The sequence below is a fragment of the Cryptomeria japonica genome, chromosome 6 (assembly GCF_030272615.1).
Source record: "Cryptomeria japonica chromosome 6, Sugi_1.0, whole genome shotgun sequence".
Classification (NCBI taxonomy): Eukaryota; Viridiplantae; Streptophyta; class Pinopsida; order Cupressales; family Cupressaceae; genus Cryptomeria; species Cryptomeria japonica.
This window is the reverse complement of record NC_081410.1, coordinates 302812130-302838007: the sequence shown is the minus strand read 5'-3', so window position 1 is coordinate 302838007 and position 25878 is coordinate 302812130. Positions and strand designations below refer to the sequence as shown.

The following is a 25878-nucleotide window of genomic DNA, read 5'->3' as shown; positions in this document are numbered from 1 at the left end:
GACTCTATCGTCTGCTCTTTGCATTTTTGTAATTAGATATCTTCACTAGTTGAAGATATCTGAAGGTATGTTGTGAAATTGGCTCTCAAGGGAACCTAGTTCTTCCTTTCGTAGGGTCACTTTTGCACCACTACAACAAGCAATCAAATTATACTCTTCCCTATGCTCTTGGACACAAGAGCACAGGATTATGAATGCTCAAAGATGTTTTTTTGTGTTGGCAAGTGGGGCACACAACCAAAAAGTGTAACAAAGACAAGTACTACTTGCGAAAACCTAAGCAATTGAAAAACGTCTAGGTGGTGTTATTCTCGAAATATGTTAAGTCCTCAATTATATTCAGTTTTCACTCCATTTTGTAAGGCAAGTTCAAGCGATGAATTTTCATTATAAACATTTAGTCTAAAAAAGTGTAATGTCCCTTAGGGAAAATAACTGGAAATGCCCTAGTTATGGGTCCTAGTAGGGTTGAAAGTACGTACCTTACTTTCTGCTTGTCCAAACTTGCAAAACCAGGTTAGAAGATGCTATGAATTATTGAAGTAATTAACATATAAGTATATTCAGAATTAATTATAAACTAAAATTAAGGTAGCAGTGCCAAATACTAAATTATAGATTAGGAATAATGGGAAAATATACTAATGTAGGGTGTCTTATCAACAGTTTCCCATACTCAGTACTACCATGTAGGGTGCCCCCATAGCAGTTCTCCCTTCCTAGTGATCTTGTAGGGTGCCCTATAGCAGTTCTCCCTACACATTTATCATGTAGGGTGCCCTCCAGCAGTTCTCCCCACTTAATGATCTCGTAGGGTGCCCTATAGCAGTTCTCCCTACCCATTTATCAGGTAGGGTGCCCTATAGCAGTTCTCCCCACTTAATGATCTTGTAGGGTGCCCTATAGCAGTTCTCCCTACCCATTTATCAGGTAGGGTGCCCTCCAGCATTTCTCCCCACTTAATGATCTTGTAGGGTGCCCTATAGCAGTTCTCCCTACCCATTTATCAGGTAGGGTGCCCTCCAGCAGTTCTCCCTACTTCTCAGGGATGGATTTGGTTCAGACTGTCATTAGTAAATATATTATTATCAATGTTCGTGTCTTATTATCATTCTGTTTATTATCAGTTAATTTCCAGAATATTTACTCATATCAATTTCCGCCAAATACCAATTGTTCAAATATTTGTCATGACTTAATTCACTGTATATTTTACTCTATTACCCTTATTTTCCAGTCATGTACCGTATTCCCAGAATGATTCAATACGTATTTAATTTATTACTGTTATTTATGAATATTCAGTGACTAATATTGATATTGCAGAATGATTCGATATAAATTAATACTTCTATTTCTAAATACGTCAACAGTATGTTAATATCCAAAAGTGTTATAGTGTTTGCAGCATATGAATTATCAGAGTATTATATAGTATATTATTACAGACTAAGAAAATGATTTAGAATACTATAGCGTTTGCACAGAATATCATTTCAGATTGAGAAGTGACATGTATATATCGAAAGGAGGACATGCTCTTATATAAACATTATTAAACCTTCATTATTCGGTCATACGTATGCATACCTGTACAGACTGTGGGCCAGTGTGTGGATATGGGCGTAGTTTTTTGTCTTTTTTTTTCCTTCCTTCTATATCTCTCAATTTGAGGGAGAGGTCACGCATCTTCATCATGTATGCCCTTTGGCAAGAGACAAACCCTTTCACCATTAGCACTCTTTGAAAGAGTGCAATTCTTCATTATTTCTACCCTTTGAAAGGGGGACAGCCTTTCATAATCAGATCTGCACTTATTATTTAAATCAGATCTACACTTCTCATTTCCAAATTATCCCCCCCTCAAATGAGGTTCTCTTCTCCCTTTTATATCTCATTGTTGAGGGAGTCACAACTTTTCCTTTCATGTCTTTTGACTTTTCATTAACTTAATTAATTTTTAATTAATCATATTTAATTATATTATTTTATATTTTAATTTTATTTTTTAGGTTTAAATTTTATTATTAAATTCTATTTCAAGGTGGGGACATTACAAAAAGTTGATTTTGAGTCTCACATGTTTAGTTCTAATGACCCTCAAATTGATCAATCCAATTGTTCACAAAAGCAAATTGATTGCCCTTCTTAGAAGTTTTCCTATCCCAACAACCAATAGGCTCTTGGGACTCCACAATAGGATCTTTTAAACTCTTAGAACTCCATTCTTGGGACTCTACAATAGGATCTTTTAAGCTGTTGTGAGCCATTCTCCCAATTGATTTCATTATATTACCCTTGCCCTAGGGTTGTCTAGTAAAAAATGCTATTATAGCTATTCTGTTTCATTTAGTGGTTGTGCAAAACTTTTGAATTTGAGGCCTTGGGAAGAAAATTTGTCCCGCAAAACCTTTGCTCCCCCAAGTTTCCAGGATGGAATGGCAAATTACGAAGGGGCACATTTCCAAGATGGTTTTTTTAAGGGCACTTTTTTGGGGATGGTAGGTTACAGTTATTAAAATAATGAAAAAATAATTTAAATATAAAAAAATTTCATATATTCATATAATAAAATTGATCAAGCTTCGTAATAGACATTATAGGACCTTTGCAACAATAAATAATTAAATAAAAATTATGATTTCTGTATGTGTGTGTGTGTGTGCATGAGTTACTAAAGACATCTCTGATTGGGGTGTATATTCAGATGAAAGATTTATTATTGAAGTTGTCTTTAAGCCTTCAAGACTGCATGTTCTGGTTGAGTAAAAATTATATATATAGGAGTTGGTGCTCTTTCTATGGGGCTGGATACCAAGTGCCATTGGGGTACTGGCTATAGTGCTTACAAGCCTAGCTATAAATGACATAAAAATTCAAGTTTAGACATTCATATAATCATAATGTATGAAATTTGCTATTCAATGCAAAATGTGCACTGGTTCAAGTATATCAGCAATAAAAAATAGAAATTTCCAATTTCATACTTGAATTTTTCATTACAACAAAGGGTGTGAAATGTCAAAAATATAAATGAAAGTGTAACAATGGCATACATTTCTTACAACTGTATGCTTTCATTTGACATGTGAATGGTTTAACTTTACAATGATATGCAATCATGCTTTAGCTGATTCCACACCTTTATGCTCTCAATTTATAATTGTCTGCTCTCTGACAGCTCTATGCAGTCATAGAATTGCCCAGTGATGAGAAGGGTGAATTTGTATGTTGCCATTCAATAGAGAAAAAATTTCATTGCATAGTTGTATGCAGTCCCTCAACAATAGTAACTTTCAATAATTACAAAAAACTGACTAAATGACTCTTTTAATAAATAGATTTTATGTCTAAAATTTAGAAAAGGGGATGAATCCCTGATTTTCCTAGAAGACAGGGTTGTCCAGGTCATTCCCTGAAATCCCCAGCACAGTAATGGGAGCAGAGGACTTGGGGATGGACATGCATCCCCATGTATCACAGAACATAATCCTTAAGCTTTTGCTCACAAGTTTGTGAAATAAAATGTTGTTACAACAATGCCAGAGAATAATTTCCGACATATACAAACTATTGACATTGTGATTTTGGATGACCTTGACAGCTACCTTTGCACATGGTTGAACTTTAGTTCGTCATACCATCTGAAGAGTAATGGGCAGTCTGAAAGGATGAATCAAGTATTGAAGGATATGTTACATATTTTCATTATGGATCAGCAAGATAAATAAGAAGACTACCCTTCATTTGGTGAAATTTGCTATAACAACATTTATCATTCTTCAATGAGAATGGCTCCAGTTGAGGCCTTGTATGGTCACAAGCGTAGAACCTAACCTAGATAGGATAGTTTGGAATATTTTGTGACAAAAGGCCCTGAATTGCCTCATGAATATGACACCCATATCAGCACTATTTAACAAAGGCTCAAGGAGGCCTCAGGCAGGTAAAGGTGCTATGTTGATCTCAGCACTAATTTGCTATAACAATATTAATCATTCTTCAATGAGAATGGCTCCAGCTAAGCCCTTGTATGGTCACAAGAGTAGAACTTCACCTACATAGGATAATTTGGAATATTTTGTGACAAAAGTCCCTGAATTGCTTCATGAATATGACACCCCTATTGTTGGTGTTGGAAATAAGCCACACCCGGACCGACGATGGACTGGTCCAAGAGGGGCCAGTAGCTCAGTGGTAGAGCACTCCAGTAGCGTATGGAAGGTCCTAGGTTCGAGTCCTAGCTGGTCCATGTCTCAACATGGTATCAGAGCCAGGTCCAGGCTAGGAGCCCCAAGCACACGAGAGGTGTGGCTTAAGGGGGGGTGTTGGTGTTGGAAATAAGCCACACCCGGACCGACGATGGACTGGTCCAAGAGGGGCCAGTAGCTCAGTGGTAGAGCACTCCAGCAGCGTATGGAAGGTCCTAGGTTCGAGTCCTAGCTGGTCCATGTCTCAACACCTATCAGCACTATTTACCAAAGGCTCAAGGAGGCCTCAGGTAGGTAAAGGTGCTATGTTGATCTCAAAAGAACTCCCAGAAAATTACAGATTGGAGACAAAATATTTCTCCAAGCTAGGTAAAGGTGCCATGTTGATCTCAGCACTAATTTGCCATAACAATATTTATCATTCTTCAATGAGAATGGGTCCAGTTGAGGCCTTGTATGGTCACAAGCATAGAACTTCACCTAGATAGGATAGTTTGGAATATTTTGTGACAAAAGGCCCCAAATTACTTCATGAATATGACACCCATATCAGCACTATTTACCGAAGGCTCAAGGAGGCCTCAGGTAGGTAAAGGTGCGATGTTGATCTCAGCACTAATTTGCTATAACAATATTTATCATTCTTCAATGAGAATGGCTCTAGTTGAGGCCTTGTATGGTCGCAAGCATAGAACTTCACCTAGATAGGATAGCTTGGAATATTTTGTGACAAGAGGCCCTGAATTGCTTTATGAATGACACCCATATCAGAACTACTTACCAAAGGCTCAAGGAGGCCTCAGGTAGGTAAAGGTGCTATGTTGATCTCAAAAGAACTCCCAGAAAATTACAGATTGGAGACAAAATATTTCTCCAAGCAAGACTGATAAAATGCTCAATTAAATTCAGAAAAACCTCAAAACTTGTTTTGACATTTGTTTGTCCATTTGATATAGGGGCAAAAAATCAGTCTTGTGGCATATAAAGTAGCCTTACCACCCTCGATCTATCATTCATGATGTTTTTCAACTTCATATAGTGTTATTGAGAAAGTATTGTTCTAAGTTCTAACTCGTGATATGTGTTTCATTGGTATAGGTTATAAGAGGAAGGTGAGGACTAAATCTGGGCAGAATCAGTATGGATTTTGAACAGCCACCCCATTAAGCTACTGAACAGAGACATCTGCCAGGTAATGGTATAGTGGAAGAAATTTGATGAGTATGGTGATACCTGGGAGGATGAGGCAATTATTTGTACTAAGTATCCATTCTTACTGGACAAAATACCAGACCAATTTTTTGTTAAGGAGGAGGATATATTGTCCCCTTTCCCAAGAACTTTTATTATTTAGTTATATTAAGACATTAATTAGATTACCATGCCATTATTTGTATCTCAAACAATTCCAAACACAATATTATTGGTATGTTGCCCAGATTAAATAAATGATTGATTAATATTGGAAAATTTTCAATATGAATGACTAAACTAAGTGATATTTAAGTTTTAATAAATACAAACAAGTTTTTACTTTATTGTTTTTCCAATAGAAGTTACTGCACTTTTGACATATGTGTAAATGGAAAAAGGGATGGAAGACTAGCTATGTCAATAGCCCAACCATGGTTGAAACAGTTCACAAAAAATTGCCATGACAATAGATTCTAGTGGGTTTAACCATTTCTGTGTACGTCTAAACTTTAATTAATATGAGCTGCAGCCATGTGTTCCACATTTTTACAAAAATAAATAAAAGTTATTTATAAACTATTCCCATTTTATAGATCCAGATAAATAAATAAATGCTGTTTTAAATCACTTAGTTTGTTTATGAGAGAAATAAAAAAGACAATTTAAATTTCCTAGAAAAGTGCAACCCATTTGAAGGCAGAAATAAAAGTTGTTTTAAAGAGCAATAGAATAACTGAAGAATGATTCGAGTTGTCAATCCATGAGCAACTTACTCATTCAAATTAGTTATTGAAATGAAAAAACAATTTAGTAAATGAAGGTTCAAACTGCAGTTAATTACCCATGCAAATTTATTATTGAAATAAAGAAACGGTGAACTAAAAGAGGATTCAACATAGATGTTTATCATATGAAAGACTGGAAAAATTATAAAAGATGAAAAAAGGAAAAGGGTCAGTGCTCCCTTGCATTGACAGAAGGCTGGCTTGAGAAGAAGTTGATAGAAAAAATTGTGCAAAGGAAGGGAGGCCAACCAACAAAAGGAAGAGGACATTCTCAGTTCTTGCATAATCCTTTGTATCAAAGTTTTAATACTCGGACTCGCCACGGACTCAGCAAACCAAAAATTGGACTTGGACTCGAACTCGCGAAAGACTTGGCAAGGACTCGGCAAAAAAAAACCGTAGTTTTTCAAAAAAAACATAAAGAAATTAATGCATTTAGAGAACATAAGAGCCATAATTGAAACATTACACGTCCTATGATCTCCAAACACTAATATTTGAGATTTCATCATTCATACTCATAGTTTCAACCTCTAAAATGTATAATAGCAGCATAAGTTTATAAATGTTTACAAAATTACATATAATGATATGTCCAACTCCAAATGTGAAAATCAACAATGAACAAACTAAAGAGAAGGGCTACATCTTCCTCTTTGTATTTCTCCTAATATAGCTCAATTTTGCAGGCCTTGAGCTAGAAGTAGCAGCAGTGGGTGTTGTGGTATCTAAATGGTGAGATGATTTAATCTTCTTTCCTCTCCTATTTCAAACCCTACAAACCTGTTTTCACCAAGAAAGAATGCCAAATGAATGAAAAAAAATTTAAAATTTAAGCTTGCTGGGCGTGTTTTCTAGGTCACGCAAGTCCAGTCAAAAGACTCGCGAGTCCGAGCAAAAGACTCATGCGAGTCCATGAAAGACTCCCGAGTACTTGGGAAGGACTCGCAAGTCCTTGGCAAGTCGACTCGTGAAGCCAATGGACTCGCGAGTCCATGGCAAGTCCACGAGTCTTAAAACTATGCTTTGTATTGACATATTCATTGTGTTTGGTTATAGAGAGTGATTCAATTGGAAGTGGTTTATATTCAAGGATTAAATATAACTATTTTAGAGTAAGCAACAGTTAAAATAGTTGTTGTAATGGATGTTATGTAGCAACTAGATACTTAAATCCCACATGCTAATTATGCTAGAACACACAGTTTCAAATAGAAAAAGGTGGAAGCAGGATATCTATAGCGCATGTGAATGGAAAATTGACACAAGGCCACCATCTTGTTTAGGTCAATCCATGGAAGAGATGACACTACTACATTGGCTCTTGAGCCACATATCTTTCAAAAATTGTATGTTTCATTTATGGAAGATGTAGAGAGAGAACAACTGATATCATGAATAGGGGGAACCAAATAAAGTAACCGTTATCCATGTACAAAGAGAAACACATAAAATGATCAATGTCCATTTATAAAAAGATTCAAAGACAGAATTATGGCCCCCTGTTGTGACGTTTTCACACATTGCCACGTTGCAAATGGGGATCTCCACCTTTTTCACTTTCCTTAGTGTTTAGCTTGGTAGGTTTAGTAGCTGTTCGCCCTTGCTTATGAAGGGGATGAGTTTAAGGATGTAGTTGTATCAAACTCGCAAAGTTGCTAAGATTGTCAAGATGCAAAAAGGTTGTCAAATTGCAAGTTAGAAGGCATTAGGGGTTTGAGATGGCATGAGCTAGGGTTTTGATGTGAAACTTGACAAAGGCATGAGTTTACTCAAAAGATTGATCTTGATAAAAGTTAGCTTAACAATTTCAAGTTTGTACAAATGAAGCTTTGATGAAGTCAAGATGCTACGAATGAAACAGAATTGCAAAGCTATCTAATTTGGCCGATCAAGTCTCAAACTGCAAAGCTACTTAAATTGGCCGATTAAGACACAAAATTGCAAAGCTAGCACAACTGACCGATCCAACCATCATGTTGCAAAGGTCTTCAATTTGGCCGATTAAGTCATGAGTTGTAAAGGTGTCTTAAAAAGCCGCCTCCAATCAAAAAATTGCAAAGGTCAAATATTGCAAAGGTCAAAAGTTGCAAAGGTGCCTTCAAAATCTACCCGAGCTTTCCAATGCAAAGGTCCTTCAAAAAGCCGCCTCAAATCAAAATTGCAAAGGTATCTAGAAAAGCCGCCTCAAATCAAAATTGCAAAGGTATCTAGAAAAGCCGCCTCAAATCAAAATTGCAAAGGTATCTAGAAAAGACGCCTCAAATCAAAATTGCAAAGCAAGTTCAAATCTCCGCCAAGATTACCAAGCTAAAAAAAGCCGAAAATGAGAGCAAAATAAGGAGGTCGATCTTCCAGGATGAGCGCTCCCCAAACAAAGAGCAAATTAAAATGTTTTTCTTTTAGGATGCAAGTCAGCCTATGGGGGAATTGGAATGAAAAGACACATCCTTAGCCCTCAGCACCTATATAAGGGAGTATTCTTGTTCATTTCAAAAACAACATCCAAGAAGCGATTTGATAACCATTTTTTATCATTACATTTGATCAAAATTCACTTGAAGGCAATGATTTTGGTTGAGAGAAGATTTCAAGATCAAATTGAAGACATCCTTTATCTACTTTGAGGGCAAAATTGTGTAAAAAAGTTCACATTGCGTCAAACCTATAGCAAGCACAAAATCAGACATTTAAAAGTGGACGGTAAGTGAAATTAGTATGTATTCTATGTATTTGACACACTTTTGTTTGCTTTGCAAGCAATTAAATGAGGAATCAAGGACAAGTCAACATCAAGATCAAGCTCGAGTCATACAAAGCAGAGATCAAAGTCAAGACCTTGGAGCATGAAAGAAAGATAAATTTCATAATGATGAAGGAAAGTTTTACTATCTTGAATTCCCTTCGGGAATCCAAGAATCAAAGACTGTACATCAGGTGCACTATTCATCAAGTGTATAATGAACAAGGGAGAATCAATCAAGGTCATTACACAGTCTACATCAAATATGATCAAGGAAACAGATAGTTTCAGAAGAGTTAATCAAAGCTCGCTTCCCATCGTCATCACATTGAGCAAATTGGAAAATGTTGAGTATCAAGAGATATTACTCAATACTCATTCATAATGATGAATCAAGTCTACAAGCAAATTGTGATGGCATCCTAGTCATCATTCCACCAATCAAAAGAATTCCACATCAGCAAGTCCAAGTTCAATGAATCTGCTTCATTTCATGGTAGAGCAAGTGACACATGGCACCTCATCAAATACTATTTTATGTACCTAACCTCAATTCTCATTGGTTAGAAATCAAGATGGACATGTGTCCAAATTATTGTAATGATCTTATTGGCTAGAAGAAAGTTTGTTATAACAAACCTTAATTAGGGTTTTCATGTTGTAAATCTCGACCATTGATCTCAAATCGATCTGAGCCTTTAAATTGTAATGAGCTTTCTATATAAGGCTCAATCTTCTCATTTGTAAGGGTGAAGAGAGAATAGTTGATGGGTGTTAGATTGTTAAATCATTAGAATAGAAGTTAGATTAGGAGAAGGCAAGGATTGTTGCTAAAATCTTGTTGTAAAGAGCATTTGATTTTATTGAAGCTCTGGTGAATTAAAGTGTCATTTCAACAAGTTGCATGGTCTTTACTTCTTAATTCATTTGCTTTCATGTTGACTAGTTGAACGATAGAACATTGTGCATGATACATGGTGAAACTCCTAATCCATACCACTAGCCATTTGTTGATTGCAAATTCGCCTTGTGTGGTCAACGGGAATACTTGAAAGAGCTTAAATTCAATTGTTATTCAATCATTGATATGCATTCAATTAATGGTGTCTATGCTTGATAATGATTTGAAAATCATCTGGTGTCTATGATTGTCCGTCGTACCTACATTCCTAGACTTCCTCAACCCTTTCCCTTTTGCCCTTTTTCTCAAACTCAAGCTAGTTTAGGATAAAAATCATCACCAGATTGCAACATCAGATGATCAAGTTCCAGCAATTCAAGCATTCATGCACAACGTAGGGCCCCTTGGAGTAACAGCAATCACAACAACCAATTGAGCTTATCCACACATCATGACCAGACATTGAGGAATCTTGGAGTTATCTCAAGTGATCCTTATGCGTATCTTCAGCATTTGAGAGACTTTGATCAAGAGAGGATAAGATACTTTTGGGTATTTTATTATGTGTTCGCATGTGCCTAAAAAACACATCAACACCGCCCACCATGAACAGACTTGGATTGTGTTATAACTTAAATAAGATTGTGTAATATTATTTTAATAAGATTGTAAAATCTCTTTATTTTACAATCTAATATTATTTAAAACATTACGAGAGCTTCACAATAGAGGTGTATGTTAAAGTCAGAGGAAATAGTACTATAAAGCCAATGCAAAAACACCAAGTGTCTGTTAAAGTCAGAAGAAATAGTACTATAAAGCCAAGGGAAGTGAAGGTAAGGATGAGTATCATTTTTTTTATCAGTAGCCGCACATTAAGTTGTTAAGAGGGCAGAGCAAAACTCTGAGATAGTAAACTTATCGTGATAAATTCTCCCGAGTAGAAAGAGGTTTAGATGTCAAGATGTTTAAGAAGATGCAGAGAGACAATTCTGATTTGGCTGAGTGTTGTTGACTCGAAGCATAACTAGATTACCCATATTGCGAAGCTGGTCACTCATTCTGAGGGGAGTCAGATGAAAAAGCAGACACACCTCCTCTGGTTTGACTGCATGCTCAAAGTAGATATTGAAATGCCCTTAAAGGTCACCTCACAAACACTCAACCCTACATATCTTAAGTTGCAATAAAATACTGATGCATTCAATTGTAGGATGATACTAACATGTTGTCTAATATATGCTCTATTTCATTATGCTAACATGTAGGCTATTATCTAGACTAGAACAACCTGCCTAGAGGAACAAAGGAGACATATTTTAATGGAAAATAGTCTCTGTAGAAATGAATATGATATTCAAATACTTGTTAAATTGAATGTTGTCTTTTGTAATGTGTATGTTCAGTGCCAGTTGTATTGAATTCTCCAATCCATTAACCAAGAGAAATTATGTATCTTGGTTACTTATTCTAGCTAATCCTGAAGTAGTTGTAAACAATTATATAAACCATTCACATCAACATGATCCAGCACGCCCTTGTCTGTGAATCTGAACCTACTAAGACATGTAATCTGAGGATTCATCTGAAAGGATGAAATGAGTCCTAGAGCTTTGATAAAGCCCATTTACTTCTGTTGAAAATTCATGTTGATCTAAATTGGATGGATAAATTGAATAACCATTGTAATGGATTAATTTATATATTGTAATATGGATTCTACAGCTACCTAAACAATGCCAAGATCCTGTAGGCAGTTTAGCTGTATGGAAAAAGAATCTAGATGACTACCCCTCCTTGTTTAAGAAATTAATCCATCCACACGATTGATAGATTTCTGTGTAGCTTACCTGACTGTAAATATATTGATTGGTCTGATATGCTTAAATATGTAAGTTCATGTTTTCCCAATTGATATACAAGGGCCCCATTCTTGCCTCATCCCTGAGATAATTACCAAACAGTTTAACAATCCAGGGGTGGCAAGCTCTAGCCACATATCCCTAGAGATAATTACCAAACAGTTTAACAATCCAGGGGTGGCAAGCTCTAGCCACATATCCCTAGAGAAATCTATAGTAGTTTTTCCCGTGAATTGTTTCTTTTGAACCGCAAAGCTGAAATCTTGATTAACCCAAATTCTATAATATTTTGCATCCCTAATCTCCTTTGACCTCTTCTATCAAACTTTTGATGAGATTGGCTCAAGAAAGCTGAGCCAAAATGATTTATCAACCCACTTGAGACCCATTTTGTATCCAACTTTTGAAGCCTTTGCCTTAGTTTTCCTTCGTAACTGGTTAAACAATGGTCTAATCTCCCAGTTAGCATCAATACAAAACCTTGGCATGTTACCTTGAAAACAACACTAGATTACACTAGGTATTATCTGGATGTCATCGTCATGAAGGTTGAGTCGTATGAGGTGGACATAAATCTTGGAAAGTAAACTGGCCAAGAGAGCCTTTTTGCATTCAAATCTACTTCAAACTCCATTTGGTATAAATTCACCTTGTTGTTCCCCATGCTAGATTTGAAATAGAATTCATCAGGGTTACATACATTCCATTCCAATTGCCTGAGTTTCTACCTTAGTTACTTTTAGATTCTAGACAACATCTATTCTCAAACTGTCGTGGCGTGCAATTGTGCAAAGCATCCATTTTACATGGTGCGAAACCATGCCACCTATTGGATGCTCGCATAGGAAACTGTTCAATACCTTGTTGATATTTTTTTCATTTCTCTTCTTGATGTCAAGAGTTTATAAACAGGGTTATAGGGGATATTGGGTCTGAAATCATTTCTAAGCTCCTCCCCTATCATTTCATTCCTGAGTAGTCCGAAGCAAATACATCAGAGTTAACCACAAGAGTACCAAGTTTTGAGTTGTGAGTGAATACCCATAGTGTGTAATCCACTCAACCTCATCCAAGCAATTACCTCAATGTGTCCAAAATAGTGCCAAATGAATGGAAGGTCACCGTTGGGAAATGTGTCCCTTCTAGTTCACCATGCCATCAATAGAACTTTTCTGCTTCGGCAGCTTCCTATACTTCAAATCCAAAATATTTTCAAAATAGGCCCTAGGACATATTTACATCATAAATCCTTGTCAGACCTCTTACATTTTTTTCCAAGAAGCACTCCAAACCCAAAAGTAGAGCCGAAACTGTAATCAGTTCCATTGAAATCTCCTTTCGGATCTGATCACTAGATCTTGAATGACTTCTGAAGCCCTAGAGCTCTGAAGAAATAATGGAGCTGACATTTGTCTAAATCTGGTTTAAAGTTCAAACAAATCCAGGATTCTAAGAAAAGAAATTCCAATGCATGTAAATGGTGCCACATAGTAGTAGGTCCTGCTAGGTCATAGATTTGTCTAAAGTCAGCCAGCCTGAAATTAAAACAAGCATATTTCACATTAGGCATGATTTCAGAGAAAATTTCAAGCTGTGAAGGATATTTCATGTGTGAAGACGAGTCAAAGCCTAAGATGTTTGGACTCCACATTGTCAATTCGATTCCAAAGCCTTAGAGTAAAGAATAATCAAACTGGCAATAATATTTAAGATGTCTTGGAATCCGAATATTGTAACTTCAATTCCAAAGCTCAACTAAGGTCAAGTCATCCCCGAATTTTAAATCAATAAAACTAGATGTAATAGATTTAAGTTGAAATTGGACCTAAAACAGCCCATTATTGAACCCCAAATCCAAATTTGAGGTCTGATATGTCAGTTCAAGTCAATAGAAAAGTTAACCCTGGTTTACTAGCAGGTAAGTATTGCATTTTCCCCCAGCAAAGCCTTTTCTCCAAACCCATTCCTATGAGACATTGGAGGAATCCTTTGAGTGCCATATGAATAAGACATCTTCATGTAAAGTGGCCCCTGCCATAAGATTGCCAAACCATCTCAAAGGATTTGCAGATCAACAGATAATCATTAAGTCCATCCTATGAAAATCCCATATCTGAAAATATTTTAGCTGCAAAACATGGGAGACTTTTGATAATCCAAATTTAATTCCCAAAATGTTCAGATATAGCTGTTTGGCTCTTAAAATTGATTTCAAATTCAAACAGATGAGAGTAATTTGACCGGATTGGTGAGTGATAACTGGAGTTTCGTTACTAGAATATCCAAGTAGCATTCTAACCAGCATTATTCTCAGCATATCAAACCATATTATGTTGAAAAATTTAACTGGAGATAATGAATCATCATGGCTTATGTAGTAGTGCATGGGTAAGGCCCTATCCTGACAAATCTGATTCGTTTTTTTTCTAAATGAAAAGATTTCAAACACAGGTATATAGGAGTTCTAAGTGTGAGTACAAAATTTTGGGTCACTGATGCACATTCACATAATTGACAAAGAATTCAGTAGTTATATTGTTAATGTTTGGCCAATCCCTAGCTTCAGAAAATGCTCTAATAGTTTTTAAATGGTTAATGAATTAGTTACGAAAAACTTTAAGAAAAATTCGAATATGTTAAATTTGAGTTTCTCACACTTTCCACAACATCAAAAGAGCTAGTACATGATAAAAGATGCATTTACCTTCCGACAAGTTGCCATTGGTTCATCAGAATAGAATGGTGGATAACCCACCAACATTTCATACATAATAGCTCCAAGTGACCACCTGATCAGACAATATTGTAAATAAATCAAAACCCAATCTCTTTAGCTAAATAGTCTAGCATAAAAATCTCTTTAGCTAAATAGTCTAGCATAAAGCAAAAGGGTTACTAGTTCAACCATTACAACATCAACTTACCAATCACACTCCATTCCATAACCTTTCTTCAATAAGACTTCAGGGGCTATATAATCTGGTGTACCAACAGTTGAATATGCCTGTGTATATAAAACAGCAAAAGTCAATGCCCAACTAAGATAAAAGGGAAATGAAATAATTTCTAAAAGTTTTGAGCAAAACATATTGTACAATACTTATCCATGTTCTCCGTGTTTTAAAGCATATGCCTGATTTTTTTCAGTTGTGCATAAATTGTATTATTACATAAGACAAAACTCGATGAATATTTAACATTGCAATTCAGAGAAATTACAATGATGAGAAATAAATATGACCATATTTAACTGAAATGATGATGACACTGTTGTTGAATGACAAATTACCTCCAATACCACACAAGTTAAAGCAGGCTATTTATTAAAAAGGCTTGAACGATGGCAAATCATCTTTACACTCATTTTTTTAATAAAAAAGTAATAACACAGTTAATAAATAATTGATGATGCATATTTCCTCATTTAAGACTAGGACTTATATATCCTGACTCAACTCATCCTAAAGAACTAACCTTCTTACACAAATGACAAATCTGAACTAGTTTAATACCACAATGGTTTCAGATTTTGATTACTTCCAACTAAATGAACACAAAATAAGATCAAGCCGTTTAACGGATTTCAAAAGAAAAATATAAAGTAGGTTTCTACTACAACAGTGCAGGAAAATATAAAATTACAAATCAAGCACTGCTGATTATTTTCTGAATATAAATTCTATTTTGAGCACAGTAACCATTTAAAGCGGAGGGTGCCAAATTTAGCAAACAACTAAAGTAAACCAATCCAAAGTTGTAGAGGATAAGCTACTAAGTGAAAGCTTTTCTAACAAAACAATAAAGATCATTTTTAAGTAAATAAGAATTTCAGCAAAACAATTGAAAAAGGCTACAATTTGATTGCTGATTACATGGAAGGGCATCAATACTTTGCTTCTGTTAAATCCTATAAATTGATATTCCCCAGCACTCAAAGTGCTGCAAGAATATGACTGGAACGTGTCTATTCTGATTGATTTCACAAAATGACTGCTAATAAGCATTTCAAGTTTATGACGTAGATTTAGAACTTTACTCTTCACACTGTCTCGTAGAAGTGTGTTTGTCACAATCCTTAAGATAATTAAGACTTATGCAGCAAACAACCAATGTAATTTCCATTTATAGTGCTGTCAAAGATTTCAATTGAAAATGACTTCATTTTAGGTTGGGTTTGTAGGATTTAGTAGAGCCTAAATGACTGCAAGCCTTTTAATCAAGGAACTACTCTTCCATAACATTCAAATTTGAACAATACAATGAGACAGCTCAGTCGAAAATGATAACAGCAAGAGCATTCATTACAGATTTCAGCTGAGATTTTGAATATAATGTTCAATCAGTTTAGTTGCAAGCCAAGAGATATTCAAATAATCTAAGAGAAATAGCTACAGCGACTCCATACCAAAAATTGTATATTTCACAGAATATTCTTTTTTTAAATCAAAGACCTTTTTAAAAAGTAAAGGTAGTTTTTTAGATTACAGGCAAGCCAAAAACAATTTTGGTATATGAGACCCCCTTGTAGAAGCCCATAAGGGGGTTGGTTTCTCTCCATTTACCTTGTAAGTTACATTAGTCAAAATTCAGATGAGGCATACATTACCCTAATGGTAACCCTTCTAGATTCAAAACTTATCCCTTCTTTATGCAATTCACAAGCCTTCCCTTTAGACCTCCTATTTTAGAACAAGTAAATCACATCTAGTCAAGTTCCTTTGAGTTACAAATGCTTGTGGTTTCTCTCCATTTACCTTGTAAGTTACATTAGTCAAAATTCAGATGAGGCATACATTACCCTAATGGTAACCCTTCTAGATTCAAAACTTATCCCTTGTCTATGCAATTCACAAGCCTTCCCATTAGACCTCCTATTTTAGAACAAGTAAATCACATCTAGTGAAGTTCCTTTGAGTTACAAATGCTTGTGGTGTGCCATTGGATTACATAACTCTTATATGGGTCCCATGTACCTTGTTTACAAAACCTAAATGTGTTAATGAGCCTCCATATGTTAATGGGCCTACATCTGCAAGTTACCTTTTATTAATATATGGATTAGTGCCTTCTTGGATCTCTATAATTACATTACAAAGAAATTTCTTTTTTTTTATGTCTTCTAACATCTTTACATATTGGCATTCATTCTCTTTTCTTGTGGAGTTTACAAATTTGTTCAATGTGGTGCAACATGTATAATTAAGGTATCGAAGCTTAGGGTTTGGTCCTTTACACAAAGTAGTGCGGAGATGAGGCAATGTTTCATTATGTACCAGGTCACAAAATTTTGTTTTGTAAAGGCTCCTTTTGTGACCCAGACATTTTTTGCAAGCAAAGAATATATTCTCACTCTAACTTCTACATTTCCTATGGAAATAGAAGGTGTAGTTCGTTTGAAAAGAAATGAGCATACGTGTCTCTTTTACAACAATATTTTGTCTACATATGTTATCAAGGGTTTCCAAAGGAAGTCTTGTTCAATACAGCATGGTTCAGATTTCATTGTATATTTTATTCTTTACAAAATCTCATCAAGGATCCATTTTTTGGCTTACTAAAATATTTGTTTGTTTACCTCCACCCTACATAGCAGTGTACCTTTGATTAAACTCTTAGCTAATCTCCAAGTGGCAATAGAGCGAAATCTTTCCATTTAGCACCATGAGTAATGTGAGATCAAGCTAGGTGTCCTAGATTTCATTTTGTACTTTCCAATCAGTTAGACATGACAGGTTGGATGGATGGAGGTCCCACATAAGCGTGAAGGGTTAATGGCTTAATGTTATACCCAAAGCCCAAATAAAATAGGAGTGGAAATTTATCCAAGTTTTCCTTTGAAAGCTTTGAAATTGAAATGGGTATAAAATCAGATGTAAAACTAGTTAATGATCCTTTTTGGATTTGGATGCCAATAAATTATCTCGGTTGCTTGGATATACATTAGTTTTAGTTAAATTCTTGGGGACTATGTAGCTAGATGAGATTATGTGTCCACCACATTCATGCAAAAATTTGACACTTGATTTTTGCCTGAATTACTTGAGTTGCCCTAGAGAGAATGCTAGGTAGCTAAGTGTTGTTTGTGGAGACTAGATCCTTGCAAATAGAATCAAGCTATACCAGTTTGAAGAAAGGGATTGCATATAGATCCATCGTGCACCCAAATTCATTAAAATGCACCCTATGTTGCTTCAAAGCTAGTTTAGAGACCAATTTTATTAAACCCATTAAATGTCCCATCAGATTTGGATTAATCAAGGTTAAGTCTGTGACCCTTAATTAATAATTGCTTTAAAATGATTAATCACAATAGAGTTCACTTGAATTTCAGAAAATGTAGAACAAGATTTAAAATAGAGTTTGGGTCGAATTTCACTTTAGCCAAATATTTGGAGTTTAAATTGTATTTAAGCTCTGAAACTCAAAAGAAGTTGACATTAAAGTCAAAATCTAGTGCCGTCTATGAAAGCGTCCAAGTTATCCAATTAAGACCCTTGCTTAACATCAATCCTTTGAACCCTAGAGAAAATTGGTGAATGTTGAATGGGAAGTAAGCATTTGAGTAAACTTGATGATCATCCAAAATTTTGTAAATTGGGTTTTCTTGGGGCAAAAAACAGTAAAGTGACTATACTATCATCCTAGTTATCTCCTGAAAGCTAATTGGAGTTTGGCTACTTGACACAAACTGAGTAACACACTAACCAGAAAATGATCGGAGCCTGAGATGTTAAAAGTGAAACCACTAAATTCAATCTACAAGATAAGTTATCGAGGATATTAATCTGCCTTTTAAATTGATAAAAAGGGGAAAAACTAGGGTGATTCTTAGTAGCCTGGTTGGGGTGCTGCATCCTTTGACATAAACTTGATTTAATTTCCATATCAGGTTTTGGAGAAAACCTTTAGTCCAATGACTAAAGTTTAATACATCAATTGATGTCACGTAGATAATTTTCTTTCTTATGATTGGCAGAAGTAATATTTTGAATCATTATAAACTCTACTTCCTAACTGATTTAGGTTAGTGGGAGAATCAGAGACATAAAGGTGAAAAGCATACAAGAACTACTCTGATAAAGAATTGAATCCACTAAGGACATCGAATCAGATTTAAATTGACCTTAGAAATAACTCCTTCACTTTTCCAAAACTTGAACCCTAATGTAACGCTTATCTATAAATTATCATATCCAAAGGGGGCATCAGAGGCAAAGATAAGACAAAGAAACTTAAAGTGCCCCAGTATTCTCTTGGACATCATATTTTATCAAAAATAGTCAATCAGATTTAATAACATTTCCCTTTGGCTGAACATGTCATACACTATGGCTTATTTAAAAACTATGGTCAAGCAATTGAATTGGCCTTCAAATCCCCCTTGGTAAGGTAGCCAATGAAAAGGAAATCAAGTTGAAAATGATAATGCATATAAATATCTTTGAACTCTAGACCTAGTCTCTTAATAAACCAGATTTCAATACCACAATGTATTAATTTTTTCATCGAAAGGCCTAGACTTGAAAACCGCACAAACTTGGTGCTATTTTTAAACTGGACTTCACCTTTCTAGCTCATCCATAGTTTCATGTCTGTGCATACCCAAACTACATAGCAGAATGTGAGCTAGTGAGATGATGACATTCATCAACCATCGCATCACCATCCTATATTGCATACCAAAGGGATTTGAAACTAACCAGAGTAATAAGACAACACTTGGCAATTGCTCGCACCATCCCTTGGATTTTAATACCTTCCAAGCTAATTAACCATAATACCTAGGCATTGACTAGACCACAACATTCAATATGTTTAATTGGTTTTCAAAATACAAGTTTGAGACACAAAAACAACCCCATGACATGAAGAACCTAGAAACATCATTCTCACAAAGTGGTTAATTTACTTTTTAAGTTCAAGAAAGAGAAAAGATTGAATGAAAGCCTCTAGCTGTCTGATGGTGCGAGATTTTTTCATGTTGCATCATTCCACATTCTAGGGTCTATTCAAATGATAGACAAATTTCTCTAAGCCAAGCTCCAAGCTTGAAATTGATTACACTACAACCCAAAGAAGTCTCAAATCCTTGTACTTCCTAGACCAGAAAAGTAAATATTTCTACACCAAGGATACAATGTCAAGATGCTTCAAGAGAGATGTTTGTCTTGATCTTGCTCAAGGCTATTCATACATGTGGCACAATCTCAGCCCATGATGTTTTATGCTTGGTATAAGCTGTTTACCTCACTGGGTAAACAGGAAGAATACAGAAATCGAACAGTAATGCACAATGCAATTACAAAAGAAGTACCAGAATAATCTTTCCATTAATGTCAAAGGATGTTCATATTATATCTGTCGTACATATTACATGTCACACGACTAACATTACATTCCTCAACACCCGAAGGTGGTACAATATATGACTGCCGAAGGGGTGCGACCCAACCGTCGCGACTCTAACTACCTACCCGTCGGCTAACTAACTATTGATAATTAACCTTACTAACTATACACTTTTTCCCGATAACATCATCCCCCCCAAAAAAGAAGTCGTCTCCGACGACTAACAACAAAATGGAGACAATGTAATATAAATATACAACCAAGTGAAAGTCAAGGAGGGGGCTGAGGAAGCGTCCCTGAAGTCGAAGGGTGAGATGCGGGTGGCTGGGCCGCCAGGCAGGCGCGGAGCTCATAGACCTGCTGGGTGCGTGCCGCCACATCCCGCTCTGCTACCAACACCTTCTCTAAGGCAGTCTTCACCATAAGCGCAGCCTCCAGTAGCTCCCTCTCCTTGGTATCGGCGGACTCCGTCATGCGAACCAACTGAGCCTGAACAACATCTAACTCCTGCTGGATGAGACTCCGCGCACCCTGTTCCTCTGAAAGACGGGCGTCCACCGCAACCTTCTCTGCACGGGCTGCCTCAAGCTGTGCGACCAACTCTGATCTCTCGGCTGCCCACGAGGCTTGTTGCCTGGCCGTGTCCCGCTCCAACTCCACTCGAGCAGCCTCGCGAACCGCGGACTCATGCTGTGTCTGGCGTAAGGTATAGTAGGCCTCCCTATAAACCTGCTCAATCTCCCGGACGAGAGTCGTCACCCTACTCTCCACGACCGGCTGAGGCACACGCCAAGCCTCCAACATCGCCTCCGTCTGGGTAACTGGCCACCCTCGTGCCTCAAAACATGAGGTAAAAGCTGCGGGACCGCCCTCTCGCATAAACTGGAGGACCTGCTCTAATTCCTCCACAACCTGCTGTAGAGACCGTGTCTGGGCCGCGGCCACCACTCGCCGGCCCCTCGTCACCATATCTGCCAGATAAACCTCAATGTCCTCTCCCTCTAGCCCCGATGTAGGTACAGGAGGCCCACGTGGTAACTCAAAAGTCTCCTCAACCACACCAACTGCATCCCGCTGGCCCAATGGTGTGTCTCCCGCCCCCTCAAGTGTAGCAGTCGCCTGCTCTGAGCCGGTAGGAACACCCTCTCCAGGGACCTGTCGCTCTGCCTGCGTCTCCGCCGAGGAATCCTCCAGATCCACCACCTCAGTGGGAGGCTCTCGCCGAGGTGAGAGTACAGCTGCTCCTACGGGTGGCGTCACTGTCATCTGGAATCTCCGGGTCAGCCAACTCCCCATAGCCGCCACTGATGGAACTGCACTCAACACCTCCGACCCTCTCGCCCCCGTGGAGACATGTCCCGTGATGGGCTCCTCCAACAAGGAGGCCGCAACCGTCACCACTGCATCGGATCCTACGACATCCAGTCGCACCTGAGGCTCCGTCTCAACTATCTCCTCTGCCAGGCCTCCCTGCGGTGGTCCACACAACTCCGCCGTGCTGTCAGTACATGCCTCCGCGGGAATCGGTCCTGCGGCTGGTATGACGGAAGGTGCTGCGGCCGGCTGCATGGGCCTGAGTGTAACGGGCGTGCGGCTCTGTCCAAATGCCGGAATCGAAGTACTACCCGCGGACGGCCCCACAAGTGTGCCAAGTGGGAGTGTGAGTGGTGCAAACAACACTCGCTCTCCGGCGGGCTCCATCCTCCCCTCGTCTGTGGCCCTACTACTGTCGTCCTCATCCTCTGAATCCTCGGAATCCTCTGCACTGCTAGAAGTTTCTCGCCCACTATCTGGTTCTGCTGCGGTGGTCTCTAACACCCGTTTCCGCTTCGCGGAAGAGTGTCCAATATCCAGATGTCGCCAATGCATGATAGGAGGCTCACCCTCCGCCAAGGGTCCCTGTGGCCGTACCTCCAACTCAGCCTCTGGCACTGCTTCTCGCGTAGCCTCCAAGAACAGTCCAATGGCATAGTGGGGCATGTAAAAGGTGCGCTGCTCCATCATCAAGAAGGCGCACATCCGCTCGGATAACAAGGTAGCCCAATCATAGACGACTCCGTTCATCAACCCGTTCATCAATACTATCTGTGGTAGAGCGATGTCTGATGCCCTACCCGACCCTGTCAACCTGCTTTTGATGACGTCCATAATACATCGCCAGTGACCCTCTGCGACAAAGGACCTGCGCATCCCACGACCCTTCGTGGCGTCTACGATGCTCGCCAACTCTGCGGGGGTCAAGTCTCGGGACACTCGCTTAATCCAATGTTCTTTTTCTTCCCGTGTCATCTTCTTCGGTTTCAAGTCCACTTTCTTGCCATGTATGCCTGGGATGCCAAATACTCTGGTGAAATCTGCAGGTTTGAAGGATATGGTGATATCCTTCTCCAAATACTCAAATGTGCTCGTCCGTGAGCGGCTATCAAAGGTATCAACCATATACCGCAATGCTCCCTCGTACTCGCGAATGGCGAACACAGGCATCCGTATAGCCCATTCTACCCCTGCTCGGCGGAGACTTGTTTTCACCAAATTATCATCCGGCGTGTCTTGCCACCATTTCCGACATTCCACCCCATTCAATCCCTCAAAAGTGATATTCTGTGAAGTGGAGGTGTTCTTCCCTCGTACAGTGGACTGCTGTGGTGTCTTTTTCTTCTGCCTGGCTTCCATTGTGCCACCTGCTATTCGAACACCTGAAGGGAGAATACGTGCATCCGGCTTCTTATGGCTGCTATCCTGCAATTGTTTTTTCCAGTTTCTTTTTCCCGCAGACTCCATTGACCTGCTAACCGCTTCTTGATTTGCCCTTGTCGGATGGAAGGCACCTAACTACCTCCTGGCAGGTAGGCCGTACGGCTGTAATCCTCAACTACCTCCGGCTAATAAAATGCTCAAAACAAATCTTCGTCCACCTCCCGCACTACACTGCACGGTAATTTTGAAAAATCCTTGCGGCTGCCAAGTTCGGTTCAAGCCCTTTGGGCTTATTCTGGTTCAGCGACTGATACTAGCAGCTCGCGGGGTGTAACATGCGAAGGTCGTTTGCCAAAATACAACACGCCCTAAGCCTACCGTAACTCCACGGGATACCCCTTCGGTAGGCGGCGTTGTTTCTCCCTTCGGTAGCTTCGTTTTATTCCCCTTCGGTTCGGCGTGGCTGTTCGGTAGGCGTGGCTGTGCGGCGTTTGTTTCCCTCCCTTCAGCGTTTTATCTCCCTTCGTTCGGTAGGCGTGGCTGTGCGGCGTTTGTTTCCCTCCCTTCAGCGTTTTATCTCCCTTCGTTCGGTAGGCGTGGCTGTGCGGCGTTAACCCTGTGCGGTGCCTTTGTCTCGTGCGGTGGCTTTGTCTTCATCCGGTGCCTTTGCTTCGCGTTTTGTCTTCGTTTTGCTTGTGCGGCTTTTATAAATCTCCGGACTACCACCGCACGGTGGCTTCCACCTACGGTGGTGTCCACCGTCGGTGGTGCCACCGCACGGTGGCTTCCACCTACGGTGGTCCCGCCGTCGGTGGTGCCACCGCACGGTGGCTTCCACCTACGGTGGTCCCACCGTCGGTGGTGCCACCGCACGGTGGTGTTCACCGTGGGTGGTGCCACCGCACGGTGGTGTCCACCGTGGGTGTCCACCTACGGTGGTGCCACCGCACGGTGGTGTCCACCGTGGGTGGTCCCACCACGTGGCCACCGCACGGTGGTGCCACTACGTGGCCACCGTGCGGTGGTCTTTTTCGCCCTTTTTCTAACTTTTTTTTTTCATTTTTTTTTTTTTTTTTTCCAATGTTTTTCAATTTTTTCCTTTATATATTTTTTCAATTTTTTTTTTTTTTTGAATTTTCTAATTATTTTTTTTTTTCCCTTCTTTTTTTTTTTTTTTCATTTATTGGCTGACTGCGACTGTGCACCTCCTGTCGGGCTACTCCTGTGCGCTTCCACCCTCTGGTGATACACTTTCAGTTTCGACCCATTGACGCCCTCTGGGATTACCTGTCCATCGAGGGTCGAGAGTTTGACGGATCCGTTGGCGGCGACCTCTTGGATCCTGTAAGGGCCTAGCCACTTCACTTTGAACTTGCCGGGCTTAATCTCGTTCCTTCCGTTATACTTTAGGACTAATTGGCCCGGTGTGAACCTCGCCCGCCGAATGTGTTGGTCATGCCAGTATTTCCTGCGTTGTTGGGCCACGTCTGTCACCCACTGTGCCATCGTCCGTCTTTCATCCAACTTATTTAAGGCGTATAGTCTCTCTCGAAGGCTTTCCATGTCACCCAGTTTGTTGTCAATGGCGATTCTGAGACTTGGCACCATGAATTCGATCGGTACCACAGCCTCCTGGCCATACATCAATTGGAAAGGTGTCTGCCCGGTGGTTACTTTGTAAGTTGTGCGGTACGCCCAAAGTACCGAAGGCAGACGCTCTTCCCAGTCTTCCTTTTCCACCCCACAGGACTTATAAATTACCGACACGATGATTTTGTTGGTTGCCTCGGCCTGACCGTTTGCCCTGGGATAGTACGGACTCGATAGAGAATGAAAAATTTTGAACTCGGTTGTCAGTAGTCGAACAATATGATTTACAAAGTGCCCTCCTCTATCACTTGTCAGTTGAATCGGTATTCCGTACCGGGTGATAATCTGTTCATAAATGAATTTCGCCGTGCTGACGGCGGAGTTGTCTGCCAACGCCCTGGCTTCCACCCATTTGGTCAAATATTCTGTCGCCACGACAATGTATCTACATCGTCGGGCGCGACTCGGTTTTAATGGACCAACGAAGTCTAACCCCCATCTTTCGAACAATTCTTGAGCATGCGCCGGGTTAAGTGGCATGAAATCTCTTTTTAATGGTCGCCCAGCACGCTGACATGTATCACAACTTGTCACCCATTCTCTGGCGTCATTATGCAGTGTCGGCCACCACAAGCCAGCTAGTAGGACCTTCCTTGCTGTCGTATCCGGTCCCATGTGCCCTCCAGCAGCCCCTTCATGGGCTTCTCTCAATACTCCTGGGATTTCCTCTTCCAAGACGCATCGTCGTAGGATCTGATCAGGTCCCATTTTGTAGAGAAGACCATTTATAAGTTGGAATGTTCGGCTTCTTAATGCAAGTTTCCGTCTTTCACCTGGTGGCATTTCCTTCGGAAATTTTGATGTTGACAGATATTCACCCACACTGGTGTACCAATGAGGAAGGATGGCAATGCGGAAAAGATGGGTGTCCGGAAAATCCTCGCTAATGCCTTCGGCCGGCTCTCCCGACTTGATCCGTGATAGCTGGTCGGCTATGACGTGGCTCCTGCCAGGTCTGACAATGATGTTGAACGTAAATTCTTGTAACAGCAACAGCCATCGACTAATCCGCCCCTGGATGATTGGCTTGTTCACCAAATACATCAATGCCTGGTGATCCACATAAAATGTGAATGGTGTCGCCAGTAAATAATGTCTGAATTTTTGGACGGAGTATACCATGCCGAGGGCTTCTCTCTCCGTCGTGCTGTAGTTCCTCTCCGCGTTTGACAAGAGTCGACTTGCAAAATATACTGGGTGGTCCAGCCCGTGGCTGCCGACCTGTGCTAGGGTGGCCCCTATGGCGAAGTTGGATGCGTCGACATGTACATGGAACTCTTTGTCCCAATCTGGGTATGTCAAGATTGGCGCACCCACCAATCGTGATTTTAACTCTTGAAAAGCCTCTTCTTGGGCCGTCCCCCAGACGTAGGGCTCCCCCCTTCGTGTCAGCTTATCAAGTGGGTATGATACTTGGGCAAAGTTCTTAATAAACCGCCTATAATACCCGATGTGTCCAAGAAATGACTTGACGCCGGTAACATCG

The 25878-nt window shown here is 39.4% G+C and overlaps 1 protein-coding gene across 4 annotated transcripts in view; it reads right to left on the bottom strand.

Annotated features, from left to right (window-relative positions):
• LOC131031467 (uncharacterized) overlaps nt 1-25878 on the bottom strand; it is a 111758-nt gene that overhangs the window by 53902 nt on the left and 31978 nt on the right. For all 4 annotated transcript variants that reach the window (XM_057962607.2, XM_057962588.2, XM_057962597.2 and 1 more), the window contains exons 6-7: nt 14621-14700; nt 14401-14485 (exon numbers count right to left, since the gene is read on the bottom strand). In XM_057962607.2, the coding sequence (XP_057818590.1) occupies nt 14401-14485; nt 14621-14700 (165 nt within the window). The remainder of the gene's footprint in view (nt 1-14400; nt 14486-14620; nt 14701-25878) is intronic.